Source organism: Protopterus annectens, chromosome 8.part0 (assembly GCF_019279795.1).
Source record: "Protopterus annectens isolate FY-2018-M chromosome 8.part0, PAN1.0, whole genome shotgun sequence".
NCBI classification, from domain to species: Eukaryota; Metazoa; Chordata; order Ceratodontiformes; family Protopteridae; genus Protopterus; species Protopterus annectens.
In genome coordinates this window covers 1491051088-1491071921 of record NC_056741.1, presented here as the reverse complement: position 1 = coordinate 1491071921, position 20834 = coordinate 1491051088, and the positions used below count along the sequence as shown (strand labels likewise).

The window sequence follows — 20834 nt, the reverse complement described above, 5'->3', positions numbered from 1 at the left end:
ATATATAAAATGTATATAATATGATTACATGTATGAATAATGTATTTAATATAAATAGTGTATAGTATACATTATGTAGTATACTATATACATTTTGCCATATTTATGTAAAATATATAGTGTATAAACACTCTTACATAATAAAAATTCATAGACAATGTGATTTATATTTTTTTAAAATACTGGAAATAGAAATATGTTAATTTTATACCAGGTGGCTTGTATGCATCCAATCTAAGCTGCCACAAACATTCTTTAACCTCCATTAAGGTCTTGTCATCTCATCCCTTGTCATTGTGTGGGACACGGTCAATGACAAAAAATAAAAACTTAAGTCTCTACATTTCAAACTGTGTGAATAAAGTGCGTTGACTGTTTTCTTATTTCTAATGTCCCTAACCTGCTCAAGTATCCCAGATCTTGGCTTCCTAATGGTTTTTCCCACTTAGAATGTGGAGCAGCTTAGACAAGTAGCCACGTATATGACCATTTTAGTGTTAGTTACAATAACCTGGACATCTAATGGTTCTTCCATAGTTTTGTACCGTAACATAAGGTCCATCATTATTGTAACATAAGGTCCATCATTATTGTATTTACATATGCTACACAAGCCACATTTACTCATCCCAGATCTCTTGTATGTATTCAAATCCGTGTCCATTTCCAATATTTCCTTCAAGTTCTTACCCCTACTGTGTATGAAATCAGGTTCATTACCTAATAATACCTTTTAATTCAGTTGTAAAAATACTAAGCCAAGTCTCTTAATTGTACCCATTGTCGTTGTAGGGGAGTATCATGGCCCTTGCTTTGTCTATTGCGCTATCATCGGTACCATCTTTACTGTCTGTTGGGAGACCTCCCTTTAAAATGGGTTTAAACACAGTGTCCCCCCCACTTCCTTGCTTATTTTTAAAAGAATATCTCGAGGCTATCCTCTTTCAATAAACATATCGATCAATTTTTTGATTTCTACATTGTAAATGCAGTCTTCACTAATTAGTCTCAAGAGTCTTACCATCTGCCCTTTTGTAATATTTTTCTTTTGAAAATATGGATGGCAACTATTAAAATGTAAACCAGAATTGGAAAAAGTATTTTTTCGGTGAGTATTGGACTGCATTGTCTTTTTCCTTGTATAATAAAATGTCCAAATATTCACATGTATCTGTGTAAATTTTACTAGTAAACTTCAGAAATGAGGTTGTTGATTCAATGTACTCAACAAAATTCTTAACTTTTTCTATTGGCCCTTTCATATTTCATGAGACAATCATCAAACATACTCAGACCTTCCTGATGTGGGATATTAGAAAATAAGTTGATAACATCAATAGTTATAATCATCACCTATTAAAGTATCTTTTATAACATCCAGACAGTGCCAGGAATCCCTTAGAATACAAGTTAATTGTTTTAATGTGTGTTTACAATGAAAATCCACATATGATGCCACAGCTTCTGTCTTTGATCCCTTTGTAGAAACTATGGGGCAAAAAAGGTGGATCATTTGTATTCTTGTGGATTTTTGGGATCCCAAAGATGGAGGGAATGACAGGTGCCTCAACCATGAGATAGTTGTAATCAATCTTCTCAATCAGTCCCTCCATCAATAAATCATAAAGTTGCCGATCTATCTTTGTATAGGCTCTGTATACCTCAAATTTTGAAACCCTAACATAAGTAGTGTTGTCACTTAGTATGTCACCCATTTTTACAGAGTAGTCTGTATTAGTCATTATAACTACCCCCCCCCCATGTTTGTCAGGTTTCATAACCCGGTATGTGTTGGTGGATGTTAATTCTTTTAAACAAAATCTTTCAGCTACTGTCAAATTGTCTTTAAAAACTTTTTTTTTTGTTTTTAGACCTCTACATAACTGAGACTCTCATAGTTGTTCAAAAACACATACCATAGGGTTGTTGGGGGGAATAAAAGTACTGGATCATTTTAATAAGAACTTATTGGATAATGGACTAGTATTTTTGAAAAAATATATTTTTAAATTCAACTGAATGGTATAAAGTTTCAAATTAATCATCTTTCCAATCTCATAGTTAAAATTTGGCACAAACGGAAAACCTTTTTTAAAAAGTTTACAGTGGTCACCTGACACCTGACAATTGTAGTGTAGTAAAATTATATATATAGAAACTACCATCTCTAATTAAATTGCAATTAAATTCACCGTTTAGACCCAGATATTGGGGTCTATTGTTTACATTTACACATCCAGTGTCATCAGCAAAAATCTGATAATCATTGTCAACTTCACTATTAAAACATACATCATTTGGTATGTCGTTCTCATCGTAAACATACTCATTAAATGCAGTACAAGTATCCTCAAAAGCCTGGTCATCCCTTGTTTGATCATTTAATATAACAAAATCATGCAGTAATGCTCATTTACAGTCCATAAATTCAGTTAATAAAACTGGTTGTATCTCTGTTGCAACTCCGGTTGGGATAAGTCTGAGTCTGACCTATCTCCCTTCCCTCGTAATTGCCTTGCTGTAGTTGAGCTGGATTTCTCTCGCATATTCGGTCCGACCGTCTCAGAGGTTGTTGGTCTAAAAACCTTCACTGTTTTCGTTGTTGCTACCAATCTCCATAGCTCTCTCTCTCTCTGTTGACTGTTAGTAGCCATGTGGGTATTGTCAATATTTGGCTCTTCCTCTTACTATTTTGTCTAGTTACCCCTCTTATTCACTTTAAAATGTGCATAAACCAAATTGTTGGCATAGTCATTACTGTCCCTCAAGTTTCTTTTGTTTTGTTTCCAGCCCAGTTCTAACAAATGTATCCATGTCGTGCAAATTTTTTTCATAGCGTACTTTGTTGAAATCAAATAGTAAGTCATTAGTAATACTACTATTAAGTGTGGCAATTTGTTTTTTTAATATGGTCAATTTGGTAGCATTGTTTCTAATAATAATGTGTAAAAGGTCCATACCTGTTCTAGCGAATAACGCCGTTAAATTACCATAGTCTTGTGTCCCTTCCTCAATGCCCATAGGAAGTTTAAACACTCGCAGGCCTTTAGGGACTTGGTTAATCTCTAATGATCTCTCAAGGAAGGCGTTATCCTTTTGTAAAGATTTGAAATGTTTAAACATTTTTTCCAAATCGTGCAACTGTGTGTTTAGTGAACCGGCCCCTTTATTGTTCAAAGGAGCCAGTCTTTTCCTGAATGTAGGTGGTGCAAGTAGCTGTTCAAAATGATCATGCCTACGATTGGTCAATTCCATTGGATTGATGTCCCCAGCATTCGTACCAAGACCGTTCCCTGAACCATTGCCATTCACAGTAGTGGCGTTTGTGTCAATGACATTGTTCGAACAATGACCGTCTGGCATCCTTCCGTTGTTAGTTTCAGGAAGTCTGTGTAGTGTAAGTAGCTCCTCTTGTGAATTAGTTAGGGTAATATCACTAAACCCTTCGTTAGAAGCTCTCTGCGGGATACAACGCAAAAAACTTTGTGTTTCTAAATATCCAATCCACTCGGTTTTTATATCTAAAAACCACACCCCCTTTAAGTGCATCAATTACAATAAAACATTCAATTTAAATAAAATGTTTATGTACTAATATTTGTGTGTGTGTGTGTGTGTGTGTGTGTGTGTGTGTATGTGTGTATGTATGTATATATATATATATATATATATATATATATATATATATATATATATATATTATTTATATCTGAAGTTGTGTTTAAAAAAAATATATATGCATTATAACATAAAAATATTTCATACAATTATGTTACTGTGCCAAATGTGTATATGTACAAAATGAAAAAAATATATAACACAATTACATATATAAATAATGTATTTAATATAAATATATAGTGTATAGTATATATTATATATTGCCATATTTATGTAAAATATATAGTGTATAAACATTCCTACATAATAAAAATTCATATACAATGTGATTTATATTTTAAAATACTGGAACTAGAAATATGTTCATTTATACCACCTGGTATAAATGAACATATTTCTAGTTCCAGTATTTTACAATATGTACATTGTGTCAATTAACTTACACTCTGATTATGCCCAACAATGTTAGTGAGTGAAAGCGCCAAGTGTTTTTATCTGCACAAGTGCTTGGTTCAATAAAAGCGTTTTTACAGTCGTGGTGCTGGTCAGTTTGTTGGATTACTGGTTTACTCATGTGTGCACTCAACTTTTGCTTCACAGTAGGACTGACATGACATCTTTGTCTGAATTGTGTTACTACGATGGCTGCTGTTCCATAGTCTACCCCAGTACACAAATTATCCCAGAAATAACTATAACGACCAAAACAGAATGACCAGTGAAAAACAGCTCTACTTTCCACAAACACTTTTAATCACAGAACACACTTCTCTTAGCGCCTCGGCCGTAGCCTTTACAGAGTAAAAACTTTCATTGTTAAGATATCTTATTTATACAATTTCTGTTAATTAATTAACAATTAAATTACCACAATTATTCAAGTCTCTTCTTAAAGTTAAACATTATATAAAACTATGCCAGTTGCATTCCTTGTTCATACCCTTGTGTATGTGTGTCATATTTCATTATTAAAATAGATTCCTTCTGTCTCGATACATATTTCAATAACTCTACATTTCCATATTGTAATATTACTTGTTCCAACACTGTTGCTTTCATGGTTTTTATATCACCATTGTGTTCTTTATTAAAGTGTTCAGCTACAGGACTGAGAATTTTGTTATTTCTGATGTCTCTCACATGCTTTTTTATTCGTTCTGCCAAAGATCTTTTTGTTTCCCCTATATAACATTTATTACAAGGGCACATTAAACCATAAATCACACCTTTACTATAACAAGAATACGTTCCCAATGTATTAAATCTTTTTCCCCCTATTTTCTCTAGTTTTGTTATTATATGCTGGCATACAGAGCATTTACCACAGGGAAATGTTCCTTTCATTTCCACATTCTCCAGCATTTTCTCTATAGGTCTTCTATATTTTGCATGCACCAGAAAATCCTTTAAATTTCTTCCCCTTTGGTAAGAAATTCCTAACTCTATTCGTGATAATGATTGAACATCCCTTCTAATTTGTTCCCAGTATTCCTTAACCACTTCTGTCAATCTCTGAGAAAATAAGCTATATTTAGTAACAAAGAACATGTTCTCCTTTCCAGATGTCATTTCTACAGCTTCTTTTCTTTTTTTATGTCCACCTACATTAACTTTTATCCCTCCTTGTTTTTTATTAAATATTTTCTGTACGCTACCGTACACGTTATCCATCTCATAACCTCTTGAAATAAACATCACAGCCACCCTCTGAGCTTCTTCATATGATTCTTTTATGTCACTGTTCAATCTTTTAATCCTAAGCATTTCTCCATATGGGATAGATTCTATTGTATGCTTAGGGTGACTTCTAGCATTCAACATCAAATTTATTTGGTTAAACTTTCTATATATATTAGTATGTATTTTTTATTCCCAGAAATAAGTCTAGGGGGATCACAGTATATGGCTAAGTCAGAGCATCTCTGTACCAAAAAGAAAATAAAAACAATTACAAAAGTAATCTGTCCTATAACACTTCACACATTGTCTTTGGCTTCAGAGGGGTTGCTGAACCTTTAGGATGTAGCATAGTTAAGTCAAGTATTTTTTTTCAGTGCCATGCACTAGGACGTGGGAAAACACTTTTATGTTGAGGTAGTACTCTCCAATTTTTTGTGCTGTTTGTATTAAAGTTTATTATGACGGCTGGATGAGTATAACCTAGAGCATTTAACATGTACTTAATTGTTACTTAATCTTTTTAACTTGGCAAGCATTCTCATTTGTTAGAGTGAGAGAAACACTAGATATGTAGGTTTATTTTGAAGGTCACCTCTAAAGCAGATTTGCATTTAAGTAGGACAGAGGTAGTATGTGTGAGGTAGTATGCGTAATTGCTAGTAATCGAGATTAATTTAGAAGTAGGATGGAACATGTAACTGATTAGAGGATATCCGTCTTCTAATGACATGAGTAAATCTGCTAGCATTAGGGCCCCTTGGCAGATACAGCTTTCCCATAGTGCTTTTAACCTTTCATCGTACATAATGGGTAACCTTTTCTCCAGCAGCTATGCAAAAGTGTTAATGAGAGAAGGAAGAGCAACTCTAGACCAGTAGCACTGAAAGTGGAGGATGGAGAGAAGTTATGTTGAGGAGGATGGAACTGCCTCTAACAGATCTTTATTTTAAATCCATAACTTTTAAAAATTCCCAGAAGCATTTCATCTGATCACTACTTCCAGTTTTAGTCTGTATCCGCCAGTTTAGTGCATCTTTGGATTAAATAAGCAGTGTCATGCATATTTTTGTGCACGTGTGGAGTTGGCATGCTTTTGTTTATACATCTTTATATTTCCATGCCTGTTTCTGTCTCTCCACATTTTCTGTCTGTGTGTGTGCCTGTCTGTCTGTCTGTCTGTGTGTCTATTTACATGCATGCTTAATACAGTCAACATCAGTTTCCATACCTACTGTTGGAATGGAATACAGATGTTGCTTTAACATTAAGCCTTCTTGGTTATGGAAGAGAAGTTTGCTTTGGGGGTAGGTGATGTATTGGCTGGACCATTGCCTGGCTGGTAACCTTACCAAGTCTTCGGTGAAAGGAATCTGTGAGTTCTGTTCTGGCTAAATTTATCTATGTTAACTGTTCCAGGATGAAGTTTGTGAAATGATCAACAAAAAATATGAAGAATTTCTTCCAACTTTGAATACTGCAGAAGAACTGGTTGTACAAGTTCATGGCCTGACGGAGGAAATTGATCTCCTGAAATCAAGAGTTGAGACTGAGGTAAGAAATGAATGTCTGCTACTACTTTTGTGATTGCAGATTACATGGCAGTTTTTTCTGGTGGTTTAGGGTAAACTGCATGTCTCGCTCCTTTTTCCTTATTGTAAGGTATTACTGTAGCAAGTATGCAGTTGAAGTGATGATTCTTGAAACATTTCTAGCCACCCTTTCAGGTCTGCAGGGTTAATGCTTGAACTGCTTCATTATAAGTGGCAAGTGCCTTTGAGACAGGAGAGAATAACCCTGCTTTGAAAAATGTAACTATCATCTCTTTGGCTGGAAGGTAGGGCCGTGGTAGTAATGATGTGATCCCTTTTGTAGGGGCTTTTGCAAAATCGTTTTTGTTATTACTTTATGGGACGTGGGCAGAAAGTTAAAATGAAATGCAACTTGTTTCCTGAATGATTTTTATCTGTGTATTCTTTTCTCAAGCAATATTTCTGGATTGCGTAATGCAGATGGTAGGATACTGTTTGGTTTGAATTATTGTCTTCCCAAGACCTGAGCACAGAATGTATCCTTAAAGGTGTAGTTCACAGCACAGTGAAATACAGTTTGCTCATCTTTGGAAATTTCTAGTTTGCCTAACCTCTTTCTGTCTTAGCACCAGAGTCTCCTTTCTTACAGCACTTGTACTACATGGAAGATTCCTTGTATATAGAAACCTTTTGTTACACTGGGAGCTTGTCACTCATTACTCCATATGGAGCTTATAGCTTGCTTTCTTCGGGTGCCACTTACGCCACGGCCACAGAGTAGTCTTGAGCTTCTGCTTCCCAATTTGAAGGTTCTCACTAGGAACATGTTATGACACTACTCTATGGGTTAACACATTTTTAAGTTTGCTTAAATGTTCACCGGTCTTACAGAAGTAAATGTTTAACTCTTGAGAGGTGGCAATATTTCCTCTCACTAGGTTGTGCAGTGGAATATTTTTAGAAATGTGGTAAAGTTTGACCGCATTGATTTAACAGTATTATTAATTTGGGCTTTAGTTGATGGTGTGATGTTCAGCAGTGCCAAGCATTTCTTTTCCCATTGCCTTATTTTGCAAGTTACAGTCGAATGATTTTTTTTTAACTGATATTCAGAAATGGTGTTTAATGTTTGCTGACTGGTCATATGCAGTATTAGATTCAGTACATGGTTTCTACCCTGGCAGAGTTTTAACAAGCATATACCAGGGCATTTCTGGTGCAAATGAGTTTTACAATACATGAAACTAACTCCCCAATGCTCTCAGTGCACACACACATGCATAGTATTTTTTATTTGTTCCACCTCTTCATGCAGTACCCATACCATCCTAAGTCATACTGCCAAGATGCTGTCCCTGAGAATCCATGAACAGAGGGCTTTATTACTTCCTTAAGCCATTTTTATAAACCCCATATTCACTCTAAGACAGGTCTTCAGTAATATACAGTTATATTGTAAACAAGTTTTAATACTTGTTTGACTCCTGTGGGACAGGCTGGTGTCTTTCCACAAAGTCTAGCCACATCATTAGAGACCCATAATGGTATGTTGTATTGTGACTGTTCAAGATCCAGAAAGTGGAGATTCCAGACAATGATGGGGACATTTGCACATAATACTTTCATGAATCATAGCATGGTGGTATGGCCCTGGGCAGGAGTAAAATTCCCTCCTGCAGTATTTTTGATGTACCACTGATTAGGAATTGGATTTCACAGTGTGCACCGTTGCCTGATAATACTGGAACTGTGAATGGAAAAAGGCAGGCCATATTTCAAAGAGGTGTACTAACTTTTCCCCCAATTGTTACACATGCTTCAGGTGTAACAAACATGGTTTCAGTCTAGAATGTCCTGGGGGATTTTGGGTATCTTTTGTAATATTCTGAAGTGTTACCAAAAGACTGGTCACATCTGGAGGGGCACTCGAGTATTTCACGGTGAGAAAAGGTTCATATGAGGTACTGGGGAGATGAGACCAATTGGATTGTAGTGGAGTCTACCTTTTAGATGTGCCAAGAGCATAACTTTTGTGTTTTCCATGCTGTGATAGTAAGATGCTTATTAAAAAGTCACATGGCGATTGAGACATGCTGCAGTTCTGAGTTAATGTAGAGCACTGTGCTGAGTTAATGTAGAGCACTGTGTACAGCGACGTACTTAGGTCAAGTCATCACAAAGTGCATGCTCCTACAGCAGTTGAAGGTGAGCACAGAATTTTAACAGGTACAGATTATGAAGGAGACTTAATACAGAAACGTGGATTGCCTTTATGAATGATGTATGGTATAGACAGCTAGTTGTGCACCATTTCTGGTGACATTCTTTGTAGACCCAGTGCAAAGGCAGAGCATGTTATACTTTTTGCAATGTTTGGTATATACCAGTGCCTATCACAGCGTATGTCTTTTTAATTTATAGAAATGCTTGCATCACATGCAGTGCTTCACCTTTAGCCCACTTGTGTTTCTGTACACAGCCCACATTCAGGGATGATATGCTGACATAATTATGAACTATTTGTTTGCTGCCAGTAGTACACATAGCAGCACTGTATTTTGCAGGTCGGTGGCATTTACCAAAAGGTTGTGTAACTTGTGTTTGGCAATGTGAATTCCAAACTTTTGCATTTCTGTAGTAAGTCACAACAGCAAATATGCAGGTTCAGCACCAGTAGTAGGACGTATACTACAGTCTGCACGTGGACCTAAATAGAGATAAGTTGGTAGTCCTGAAAAGGACTTTTGGTGTGTGCCTTCTGCTCTTGTGAAACTTGAGTCTATTGAGGATCACAATGAGCAGTTTCCCCTACTGAGTTTTGTTTCTCACTGGCCATTGCCATCAGTCCTACATGTGGGTGTCTCTAGAAGTGCAAGTACCCTGTCTGGATTAGGGACAACCAAATGAGTAATGGTCAGTAGCACCATTCAGTGGTGGAGCTGGTAAATATGCACTTTTTATGAATGAAGATATATACATTTTTGATATAAGAATACATTATGATACATCAGTAGCTTTTCATTATAAGATTGCCATGCAAACAGTTTATGCAAGCAAAAGCTAATGAATGGTAATGGCCCCTGTGAAGATATGTGAAGGCTGCCAGCCTAGCTAGATAGAATTTTGTAGATAATTCTGTCATTTGTAAATATTAATATAAGCCACAAGCTTGTTCTCTTAAATGTGAAAATACTTTATTAGATGTTTATTGGATGTTGAACTGCAGCTGTAAGAAAGCTGATAAGCATTTTGACTGTTTTTGATCTCAGGGCTTGGAGCCATGGTGTCTGAACCAGGAGATTGATTCTTTTGTTTTGAGACTAGAGTTAATTGCTAGAATTTGCATGTGTAATGTATTTTATTGCTGTAGCTTCCTGACTAGGTGTAAGATCAAAAGGGCTGTTAAACTTGGAGTTTCTGTTAGCCTGGGAACCAGGAAAAAAATGATGTAATCTGAAATGAGTCAGTAGTACTGTGCTATCAATGTAAGGACAGGGAAAATCAGAGCATTTTACATTTGTCTTAGGAACATCCAACATCACCAGCACTGTCTTGCTCCATATGTAAGTTTATTATTATGTTAAGCATGTTTCTGTGATCTGTGAACTCTTGACTAGCACATGTAGTAAGTACTGTCTTGTGTTTTTATTATTTATTATTAAATATTTTTAAACCTTTCAACTGTGGCTGTTTTGTGTAGAGATAATTTAAGCTCTAGAGTACATTGCATGTATATAGTGATACTGTACAAAGCCACTCCAGTCCTCTTACTGTTCAGTCACACCAGTTAGATATTACACAGTAATAATTGGACACCCTTTGATAAGGACCTTATTAGTAGCTGATATTTGTGGTTGGTGGGAAGTGGTACTACCGTATAGTGTGGGCAGAAGGGGCATAGCTCAAGAACCTGTGCTAGCCTTCCCCAGGAGTGTCGTGCTTGTATATAACCCATATCTGTGTGTGTGTGTGTGTGTGTGTGTGTGTGTGTGTGTGTGTGTGTGTGTGTGTGTGTGTGTGTGTGTCAGCTACTTGGGCAGGGGCATGAAGCACTGGCTAGACAGAAAGGGTGCTGAAGGTTTTAGCTTGATCACTAGGCTGACATCTGGACCCTATAGCTCTGCCAGTGGGGGAGTTTTATTGGGGATCTGGAGAGAAAGGGCGAAACCAGCCCCAGACTGACTGTGATCTCTGTGTGCTCTTAAGGGAAACTGTACTTTTCACTATGTGTGTATTTGTTATCCTTCCCAACGTGGACGCCCCTCATTGGTGTTAGGGGTGAGGATTGAGGCTCCTTGATTGCTGGGCCAGTGCACGGGCATCACAGCTCCTACTGTCAAGCAAATGATGTATGATTTTACTCTTTGAACTTGAACAGTCTTGAAGGCGCTAAGAGAATGAAACTTGTGAAAAACTTGGAAGAAAAAAATAAACAAGCATTCCAATTTAAATGGAATGATGAGCGATACGAGGAGTCCCCTCTATAATGTGAAAGGAAATAATGAACAGATAATTGGGGAGATGAACTTAAAGATGCATCTTTCTAGTCATATCTGTCAGTATTGATACAGTGTACTTGTTGATATTTGATCCCGTTATGTTTGAACATATTTTTTATGTAGCAGTGTGTATCTTTAAAGTAAAATTAGGAAGCATCAATGGGTCTAAATGAGTTAGAGATATTGAATGGCAATTTTGAATGGATTTCCAATTTAAAAAGGGAACTTAAAGTTCCATGGATATGAGTCTGTTTAGTTTATTTTTTGAAGCCTTTAACTTTTTACTTTTGCCTCTTGTCAACAATTCATTACATTTTGTTTTTATGCAAACAGTATTCTAGAGATTTAGTTTATAAGAGAGATCATAGATTAATAACTAGCAGCTCTAGGTGACAGATGTCTTCTTAAAATGTTTCTCTGTGGGTAAATAGCCTTAGCAGTGGTAATAACAGTCTTGTTAAGTATTTAACAATACATAAAGCATAGGTAGCTTTTCTATAGAAATCTAGTGCTAGAAAATATTAGGAGATTTAATACAAAAGAATATATAGTACTTGCAAGCTCTAACTTTGAGAAGCAAAGGAGGTACAGCAATATATTATGGAGAAACTCTTACCATAATGCGTAGCCTTATTGATTCATATGCGATGAAAATGGCATGCTGTGTATAGTCATTACTGAATATGAAAAAGAATCTTATCCTTTGTATACTCTGCAAAAAGGACACTTGTGCAATCAATAAACCCAGAATTTCAGCATCTGCTAAAACTTTAACAAACTTTACAAGTTTACTTAATCTTATAGATGTCAAAAACGTTTCTAAATTAGATTCTTTATTCCACTCTCATTATCCTTATAAATTTGGTACAAAATCAAAAACTCATGAGGTCTGTTCTTTGCAGTAGAGCAGTAAAGGTACTAATCTTTTGGTAATAAGTCTAGGAAGCTAGACTACCTGCTTACTAATAGGAACCCTTACAGCCGAGTTGCTGTTTTCCCCATCTGCCCACCTGGCCAAACAGCTGCTTGAACTCAAGTTCAGGTGCACAGCTGCTGCAGCAGCCTGATGCCATCAAGGTCCTGTCACGGAACTGGTAAGTGGGGAAGGGAAACGGGGAGGGAACCTTAGGTTTAGGAATGAAAGAGGAATTTTTAGTTTGGGAAGCGATTGGGAGCTGGCTCAGAGTTGGGGTTGGGGAGCAATTAGGAGCTGGTTCGAGGTTGGGGAATGATTGGGAGATGGCTCAGAGTTGGGAAGCGATTGAGAGCTGGCTCAGAGTTAGGGTTGGGGAGCGATCAGGTGCTGGCTCAGAGGTGGGGTTGGGGAGCGATTGGGAGCTGTTTTTAGGGTTGGGGTGAGGGCTCTGGAAGGGTTAGTTAGCTTAGTAGTAGTGCGAGTTGGGACACTTGTCAATACAAGTGAGTGGCAACAGGGAATTATGTTGTGAGCTAATAGTAGTTGAGGACTTGCAGTAAATGCACACTCAATCCTACATAACAAGGGTTCTAGCAGTGTAGAAAAAGTCAAACTGCATTATTATTCCCTGACTCTAAAAAGCTTATTAAAATGATATCATGAAACTGTTCACAGCAACTATATTATTTCTTCCTGGTAGTAATAGAAAATACATGGTTGTTGAAAAAAATAATACTACATTGGCTTACTTAGAAAAACTAAGAAAAAAAATAATGCCAAAGGTAGGAGTGCAGAAGACCAAGCAAGGACTGGACACCTTCTTAAGTATGTATATATACAAAAAGTGTTACTGGAATAAATTAAAAAAAGCGAAATGTGTTTCTGTATCGGAAATAAAGGACAAAGTCAGAAGGCTGAAGAGTACCAAAGCTCCATGTAATGACAGCATTATTCAGGAGTTGAATAAACAATTGCCTCACAACATAGTATTTGTCTTAAAGAAAGAATTCGGAAGTTTAAAAGTCCCATTTAACATACCGGCATGATGGAAATATACAGTAGTTTGTCATTTATTAAAACTGGATAAAGATACGGGTTCCTGCTTTTCTTACATACTTGTATTATTATTGAAAGTTGATTTATAAAATCTTTCTGTCCTTGGAATTATAGTAAAAATAGACTGCCTCTATTAATAGAGGAACCCAGACTGGCTTATATTACACAGGTTATTAAATACATTTTTACTTAAGTACTCTAATAATCAAGCAGATGCTACTTGCCTAGGTACCATAGTAAAACATTTAGAACTCATGCATATAACTATGTTGAGGTAAAAAAAACAGCGTTTTATCTTATTCCCTTTAACATTTACACCAGAATTCATGGTGTGTTATATATTCAAAAATGTTAGGCTTAAAAAAGTAGGGATCTGATATTTTGGCATTGAATCTTAAAATGGATCAAAGAGCTAAAAAGTAGACTGTTTAATTGCTACATTGGATCTAAATATGGAAAATGTATTTATAGTTCAAAGTCTGTAGTCTCTAAAGTGGAAAAGAATATCTCCTTCTTCTTGGTCACTCTGGTTATCAAATGGTAAGATGAGCAAATCATATCTATTCAAAGTGTCTAAAACAATTAAGACTTCTAAATGTATCAAAGATCTTTTAAATGGATCATACTCATCGTTAACCACAATAGATACCAATTATTTTAATGTCATCAACAGAACTACAACCATTTTTAGTTTGGAGAGTATTCTCTTAGAAATGTCTACTTAAGTCACGCCATTTAGAATTGAGATTTTTATATAATAATAAAAGTGTTGGTTGCTGAGTTGTAAATTTTGAATCAAAGATGATTGCTAGCTAATGGTGTATGAATGCAAATGTATACAGCCTTTTTGAGAAACAAAAATAAGTCTTTCGCACAAGCTTTGTGGTTTGATATTTATCATCTAAACTTTTGCTGTTCAGTTTTCCAGTTTCCATGTTTGTATCCAAGCCTGTCCTCCTTTCTGGAACCTATAAACAGTCTGGAAAACTATGGAAAAGATTTATTTGATCCCAAGCAATGCAGTGGACAGAAGGACAGTTTGCATATGTCTAGTACTTTGTGTCTGGGGCAGATGCGCCTTTGACTTACTCCAGCTACGCTGCTAACTGCAATAATTCAAAATGTCTACTATTAAAAGGAAAAACAAAAATACAGAATGTCGTTTATGGTTAAAATTGATCTAATTTGAGAAATATTCTATGATAAGTGTATATATATTGGTTTAATAATTTGTAATGCATATATTATATATTGAAGTGGATACTAAGCTGATTAGTTATTGTTTGCTGATTTATAGAATTTCAATAAAAGTATTTGAAGAAGAAACTGCTTGCTTTATTTCTTACTAAAGCCTTGCTCTCCTATTATTCATTACTAAACTGATTACTGGATACTTCTGTAACATTAAGTGTAGACTATGTTCTGTACTCTAACGCAGATCAGGAATCCATTACAGTGTATTGGGATTTGTTAAAATTTATTTCTGCGATCTGGATTGTGTGTTCAAGAATTAAGGCACTTATCACACTGTTCAGCATTTTGTCTATTACATACTTCAGGAAACAGTCGATAACATCTTATGTGATCTCAGTTTTCCATTTAAATAAGACTTGCAAAAAGTACTTCATGTAATGTACTGAGTAATCTATTTTCTTCTCTGTTAAAGTCTTAATACTCGGAAATTCAAATGAGATTGTAGTAAGTGCAGCCAGATGAGATACTGTCCGTACTGATATTTGTTTTACAAAGCCATGAAAACTGATTAAATTAAGCAGAGTACCAGAAAACACTTTTTCTGCTTATCCTGGTGTTTTTACATTAAGAAGGGTCTGGACTAAACTCTGGTGGCAGAGAGTAGTTTTCTGTGCCTGGCTTATTTCATGAGAGCTTGCAAACGCTTTGCTTCACAGCTGAGATTTCTGAGTTTTGCTGCAATCCTGTGCCATCTTTCAAAGTTAAGTACATTTACCTGCTTAAATTGCACTTTTTGACGTTTTCTACTGTGTTAGTGTTACATTTTTTATTGTGTTATTATAGCAATAACCCATGCCTGGGTGTGGGTAATTTACCCATTACCGTTGTGGTTGGGTTTGGTCGGTCGAGCCGGGGACCAAACAAAGACAACCGTGGGTCCAGCATTACCCACACCCAGAAGAGTTATTTACTATATTATAAACATTTTTTTAAATAATAAAGAAATAATTACTTTTCTAAATAATGGCATTTGTATAATGCCTTTTGCTGCCCTTCCGTGTTTGCGTGTTGGTGTTCATAACAGGCATGTACTGATGGTACAGCATCGCCCACAGAGTTGTATCAGAGCAGAATGCAAAATCTCGATGCAAATCTCGTTTATTAAAAATGTAAATGGGTTTAACATTTAACACATTAAAATAATAAACAAAAGCTCCGCTATTCCGCTGCTGTTTTTTGCTGTCATTTAAAATCAAAACCCATTAAAATAAGCTGAGACAGGTTAAAAGCAACGGAGATCGCATCTATCTCACAGCAGCTATTTTACATTGTGTCGGGTGTAAAAGGAGTTTAACTATAGCGAGTTAGATAAAAAAAAAAAAGCAAAAAAGATGTTTTTTTGTTCTTTTTTTAAACAGTAATAACGGAAAAAATTAGATATTTAGCGGGACCTTTTCGACGGACCTTATTCCGTTAGTAAGCAGACGCGATTTGGGGCCGTTTCCAAGGTTGCGTGCCGTTAGCTGGCGCTGGTGTTTATGCAGCTTAAATCATTTTTTAAAAGTGCCTTTGGTGACCAAAGCTAATCTCCGCCAGAAGCTAAGGTTAAACGAAAAAGGAAATGCAGCAGTGCATTCGCATGCTGTACTTGAGCATCAGCAAAGTGAGTGATCACAGATGGTTGCTGTCCACATTAAACTGCTGATCACTGTATCCTTTGCTGTAAAACAGAACCCTTCCTTGACATGCAGATGAAGATGGAGTCCCTTAATGGGGCAGGGAGAAAGGAGGTTGCTTATTAACTTTATATTGACCAAAGTGAATTTCTACCATTTTATGTATTGAATATTGAATGGCTTGAATAATGTGTACAAGTCTACTGTGAATAATTGTGCATCTCATTTAATCCAGATGTGATTATTTGAACCCAAAACATATAAACCCATGGGAGATTGCTAGTCAAAACATTGACACTTCCAGGGTCGCACAAAAAAATAAGTGTGGACAATCCAACCTTCTTCCTCTTCTCCAGGTCTTGCCACCATAACTGGATGCTGGTCTTTTAGGTTCGGTGTCCTGAACATCAATAAATTGGCCAGCACAAAACAGTAGGGCTCCCTTGGAAGCCTGATGATCTGACTTTGGTGTAGAGAAGGAAGAAAGACAGATCCTAAGAATCTTTAAAACTGAGCCAACACTGTGCCATAGAGGGCCATAGCCCTAACTACAGTTTGGGTAACCCAAAGTAGATTAGTGTCTCTTGTGTCTGAGGTGCTAGCATGTAGGGATTAGTGTGCCCATCCAGGAACATTCAGCTAGGCATTCCCTGTGGGAAGGTGTGGTCCATACAGAGGAGTAGCAGGCTGTGATGGCCAAATGCAGTGGAGGGAAGGGATACCAAGGGGTAGGTCATAATGCAGTAGTCTTTAATTCATATTAGATAGGTTTATTTTATGGGGTTTTGTGTCATGTTTTCCTCAACAGAGCTATTCCAGGTAACCCAGCCCGGGCAGCTGGACACTGGCTAACCAGGAGCTTATTAACGCATGACTGCTGGCACACACCGACCAAGAGAGCCACACAGACCTCTCCCACCATTAGCGTGGGTCCCTGTCCTAGGTCTGAATAGCCCAGGTCCTCAACCCACTTATCACTGGCAAATACCTTTACTCATTTTTATCCACAGAAGTCAATATGACCACTCACCTCTAGCTACTTTGTACCATTGAGTGGCTAGCCCTGACATAGCACTCAATCTGTAATCCATGTTCTGCTACCTAGGGTGCCCCAAACACCACAGTTAATGGCCAGGAGTCTGCTTTGCTGCCCATTACTCTTCTTAACTTTTGGGTGAGTTTGAGGTGAAAACTGTAAACTCCCAGCATGATTTGAGGTGGTACACCACAGAGACATGAGAACATGCAAACTCCACAGAGGCATGGGCCAGAGGTCAGGCTTAAACACTGTACTTTGCTTGGGAGGTGAAGACCTTAACCGTTTGTCAACTGCGCTTCTGTTCATAATGGGTAAATTGACTTGCACCCAGACACCTAGTCTGGTACTCAGGCATGTAAATACAAGACTTCTAGTAATACAGCAATGTTTAAGATACAAATCACATGGGCAAAAAAAAAATTGCCAGGCTGTAGGGGAACATTGACTTAAGTCCTGTTACATCAATGCATGCACCATCCTTTTCCATACCTCAAACCACTTCATCCATTTAACAAGTCTCTTAAAGCACAGAGTAGCTGGAACAATTAAGATACTCTATTTAAGGATGCAAACTGATTTAGTGAAGCTTTCCTTAGCACTTACTGTATCAGTGAGTTAAATGGAATATATAGTTTTTTTGTAGTTTTAGTCAACATTCTGTAGAGGACTTTTGTGCAGAGAATGAAATCTACAGAAACATGTGCATATAGGTTTATAGGTGCTTACTAGGCTGTTGATCTAGCTTTTGATTCCTTTGTTTTTAGCCCTTATGTTTAGTGTGCCAGTAATCCAGCACCCTGCAGTCTCTGTCAGAAGGGGTTGGATTTTTAACAGTAGAAGCCATAATGCCCTTGGGCCCCTGTGAAATAGTCCTTGGATCTGCAGTAGGATTTTTAAAAAGGAACTTGTGTGACTCTGGGACCCTGTAGTATCTGTCAGGTTTTTTGGGAGCAGGAGGCCAAGGAATCGGGGGCCAAACTAAATTCCAAAAAAGCATCATCAACAATGGCTAGTACAGGAGGAATAGCTAAAGACCTATGCTGAGGTAGGAGTAAGAAATCCATAAGCCTCTTTTTTGAATCAGAAAATTCCTGGCTTTCCCACTGGAAATGCTCCCTTAAGAAGGGACAACAACCGACGCAGGACCCAAGACTTTGTTAATCAGGCCGACTGAGGGCTACCTGCAAGCAGGTAACCCAAATGTAATGACTGCAACAGTGAATACACTTGGAACATCTGCATTTATGGTAAGTGTACACAACTGTACTTTCCCCCTATCCATGAGGGACAAAACCTTGGACAAGTACACTTGAAACTAAATCTCAGCCGTCTACATCCCAACCAAGCACTCTAACTACAAGACCAGAGTGATGACAGGTTTTGCATACCCTGCTTATTAGCTTGTAACAGAAATAGAATATATAAGGAGGGCTAATTGCAATGAAAATGTGGAGAAACACATACTGCCTAGAAGGAAAGCTGTGGAAATCAAGTTTGGCATTAGTGGAAAACAGGTTCGAATGACCACATCACCCCCATTTTAAGAACCAAAATATCATGACGTATGAATTGGTTGAAACTTCCTGTAAATTGGCATTAAAAGATAGTCTAATGACTTGTAGGTATAAGTACTGTTAACATGCCTTGAATTATATGTTTGATATAATTTTGGCAATCGTGTAAGAATGTTATTGTCCTGTAGTGCACGACTAGTGCGCATAGTCTTTGTATATCCCGCATAAAAGTATGTGCACGGTTCATATTTATGGTGCAGCAACACTGCATCCATTGCAAGTAAAATGCATAGGGATGAGAAAAGTTTCTTAATAGTCTTAAATGTGTACATGTTGACAATTGCAACCATTTATGTGCTATGAAAACATTTACATGTGGTATTAAAAAGAAAATGAGAACATCTTGCATAAGACAAAATAATGGCTCCTATATATTTAAACTATAAAGATAACCTGCCTCCTCTGCAGTGATACTATAGCTCGTGTATCACTACTACTTAGTGATTTTGCAAGTAAAATAAAACTGTATAGAGCAATAGACTTCAGTAGTAGATAACTGCATGACCATGTATATATCTGCTTAATTCCAAAGTCCAGCTCCTGTCTTGTAGTCCAACCTGTCCTACGTATGTCTCACTTTGGTCCAAAGTCTCTGCCAGATGACACTGCTTTTATGTACAGTATTTCACTGGTTAGGCATTTGGAGGGATGACACTTGTGTTTGGTCTCCGTGATAACATGCAGTTTTATTGTACACAGTGTGCAATATTTTTTACTGTAGTACTCTAGTCCTACTGTTTCAGCAAAACAACAGTTATATGATGTGCTTCCAATTGTTTTCTGTTTTTTAGTGATATACTCCTGGGGTCTGTGCATACATGCTTTTTGTGGTGACAATATGTAAACCACAACTATCCATTCTATGCTCATAAAATGATGAGGGTGAAGAAATACAAGTATCCCTTATGTCCTGAAAAGTATCTGCACAGGAAAAATAACTTGGCTTCTCTTGGTAATGCCTGCCCTGTGAATCATACTATTCCTGCAGCCTTTGTCACAGAAGATACAGATTCACTGTGTAGAACTATTTCAGCACTGGTCTAAGTAAGCAAAATATGGCATTAATTTGTACTTGTTATAAGTATTTTTTAAGTTATGAGTTATTCTCCTGATGGCATTTGCTTCTATGGCTGAGTGGCTTTCCTTAACCCCATATTCTGTCAGTACAGCAGCTTTTATAGGGACACTATCCTGTCTGACTAAGGCTGCCAGTCTCTCTCTGAATTAAGTGCCAAGCAATCTGTAGATAGAAGTGAGCCTGAGAAATTCTTCTGCTGTACAAGAAATTATGGGATTTATTATGATGGCAGATAATCCACTCATATACACTTACATCTTGTTACCAACCACTTAATTGCATTAGGAATGGTCTAAGGACATTGCTGCCTCACCTAAGGTGGCACTGATTAAGCCTAGCACACCTGCCACTGCAAGCCTCTGTTGCAACCAAGACTGCAGAGAATTGGTCCCCTACACTGATGTATCAGTGTACTTATCACTAAAGAGTGATGAGTAGGCAAAGCCTCATTATTAAAAAAAGGTCACATCACTAATTTGAGCCAGTTGTATAAACGCATCAAAACTGAGACTGAAATGGATAATTTTATGTATTTGGTAAACCTAGTACATTGTCTTGTATGTGGTGGCAGTTTTCACTCATTCACCAGACATGGATGGTGTGGTGACAGTGCATGCAATTGTGGAAGGAAATGGTTACTCAAGTCAGAATCTGGCAGATGTTCTTCATGTTTCACTGTTGCAGTCATTACATTTGGGTTATCTGCTTGCAGGTAGCCCTCAGACGGCCTGATTAACAAAGTCTTGGGTCCTGCGTCGGCTGTTGTCTCTTTTTCCGTGATGTCCGGTTGTCAGGGGTATAAAACATGCAGACGATTGTCATTACATCAGTCTTTCTTGCCGTGCGTTGCCCGAAGCAGAAGCCGTTCACAAGTGCCTGTCGGCTGACTCCTGAAATTTTCGTTTTCAAGTTTCAGAACTGAAGTCTTCAACTAAGTACCCCGTTGGGGAAACTTTTTCTTGCTCTAAACCG

At 37.2% G+C, this 20834-nt stretch overlaps 1 protein-coding gene across 1 annotated transcript in view; it reads left to right on the top strand.

Annotated features, from left to right (window-relative positions):
• ZW10 (zw10 kinetochore protein) overlaps positions 1-20834 on the top strand; it is a 727093-nt gene that overhangs the window by 35587 nt on the left and 670672 nt on the right. The window contains exon 2 of the mRNA XM_044081067.1: positions 6718-6852. Coding sequence (XP_043937002.1) covers positions 6718-6852 — 135 coding nt within the window. The remainder of the gene's footprint in view (positions 1-6717; positions 6853-20834) is intronic.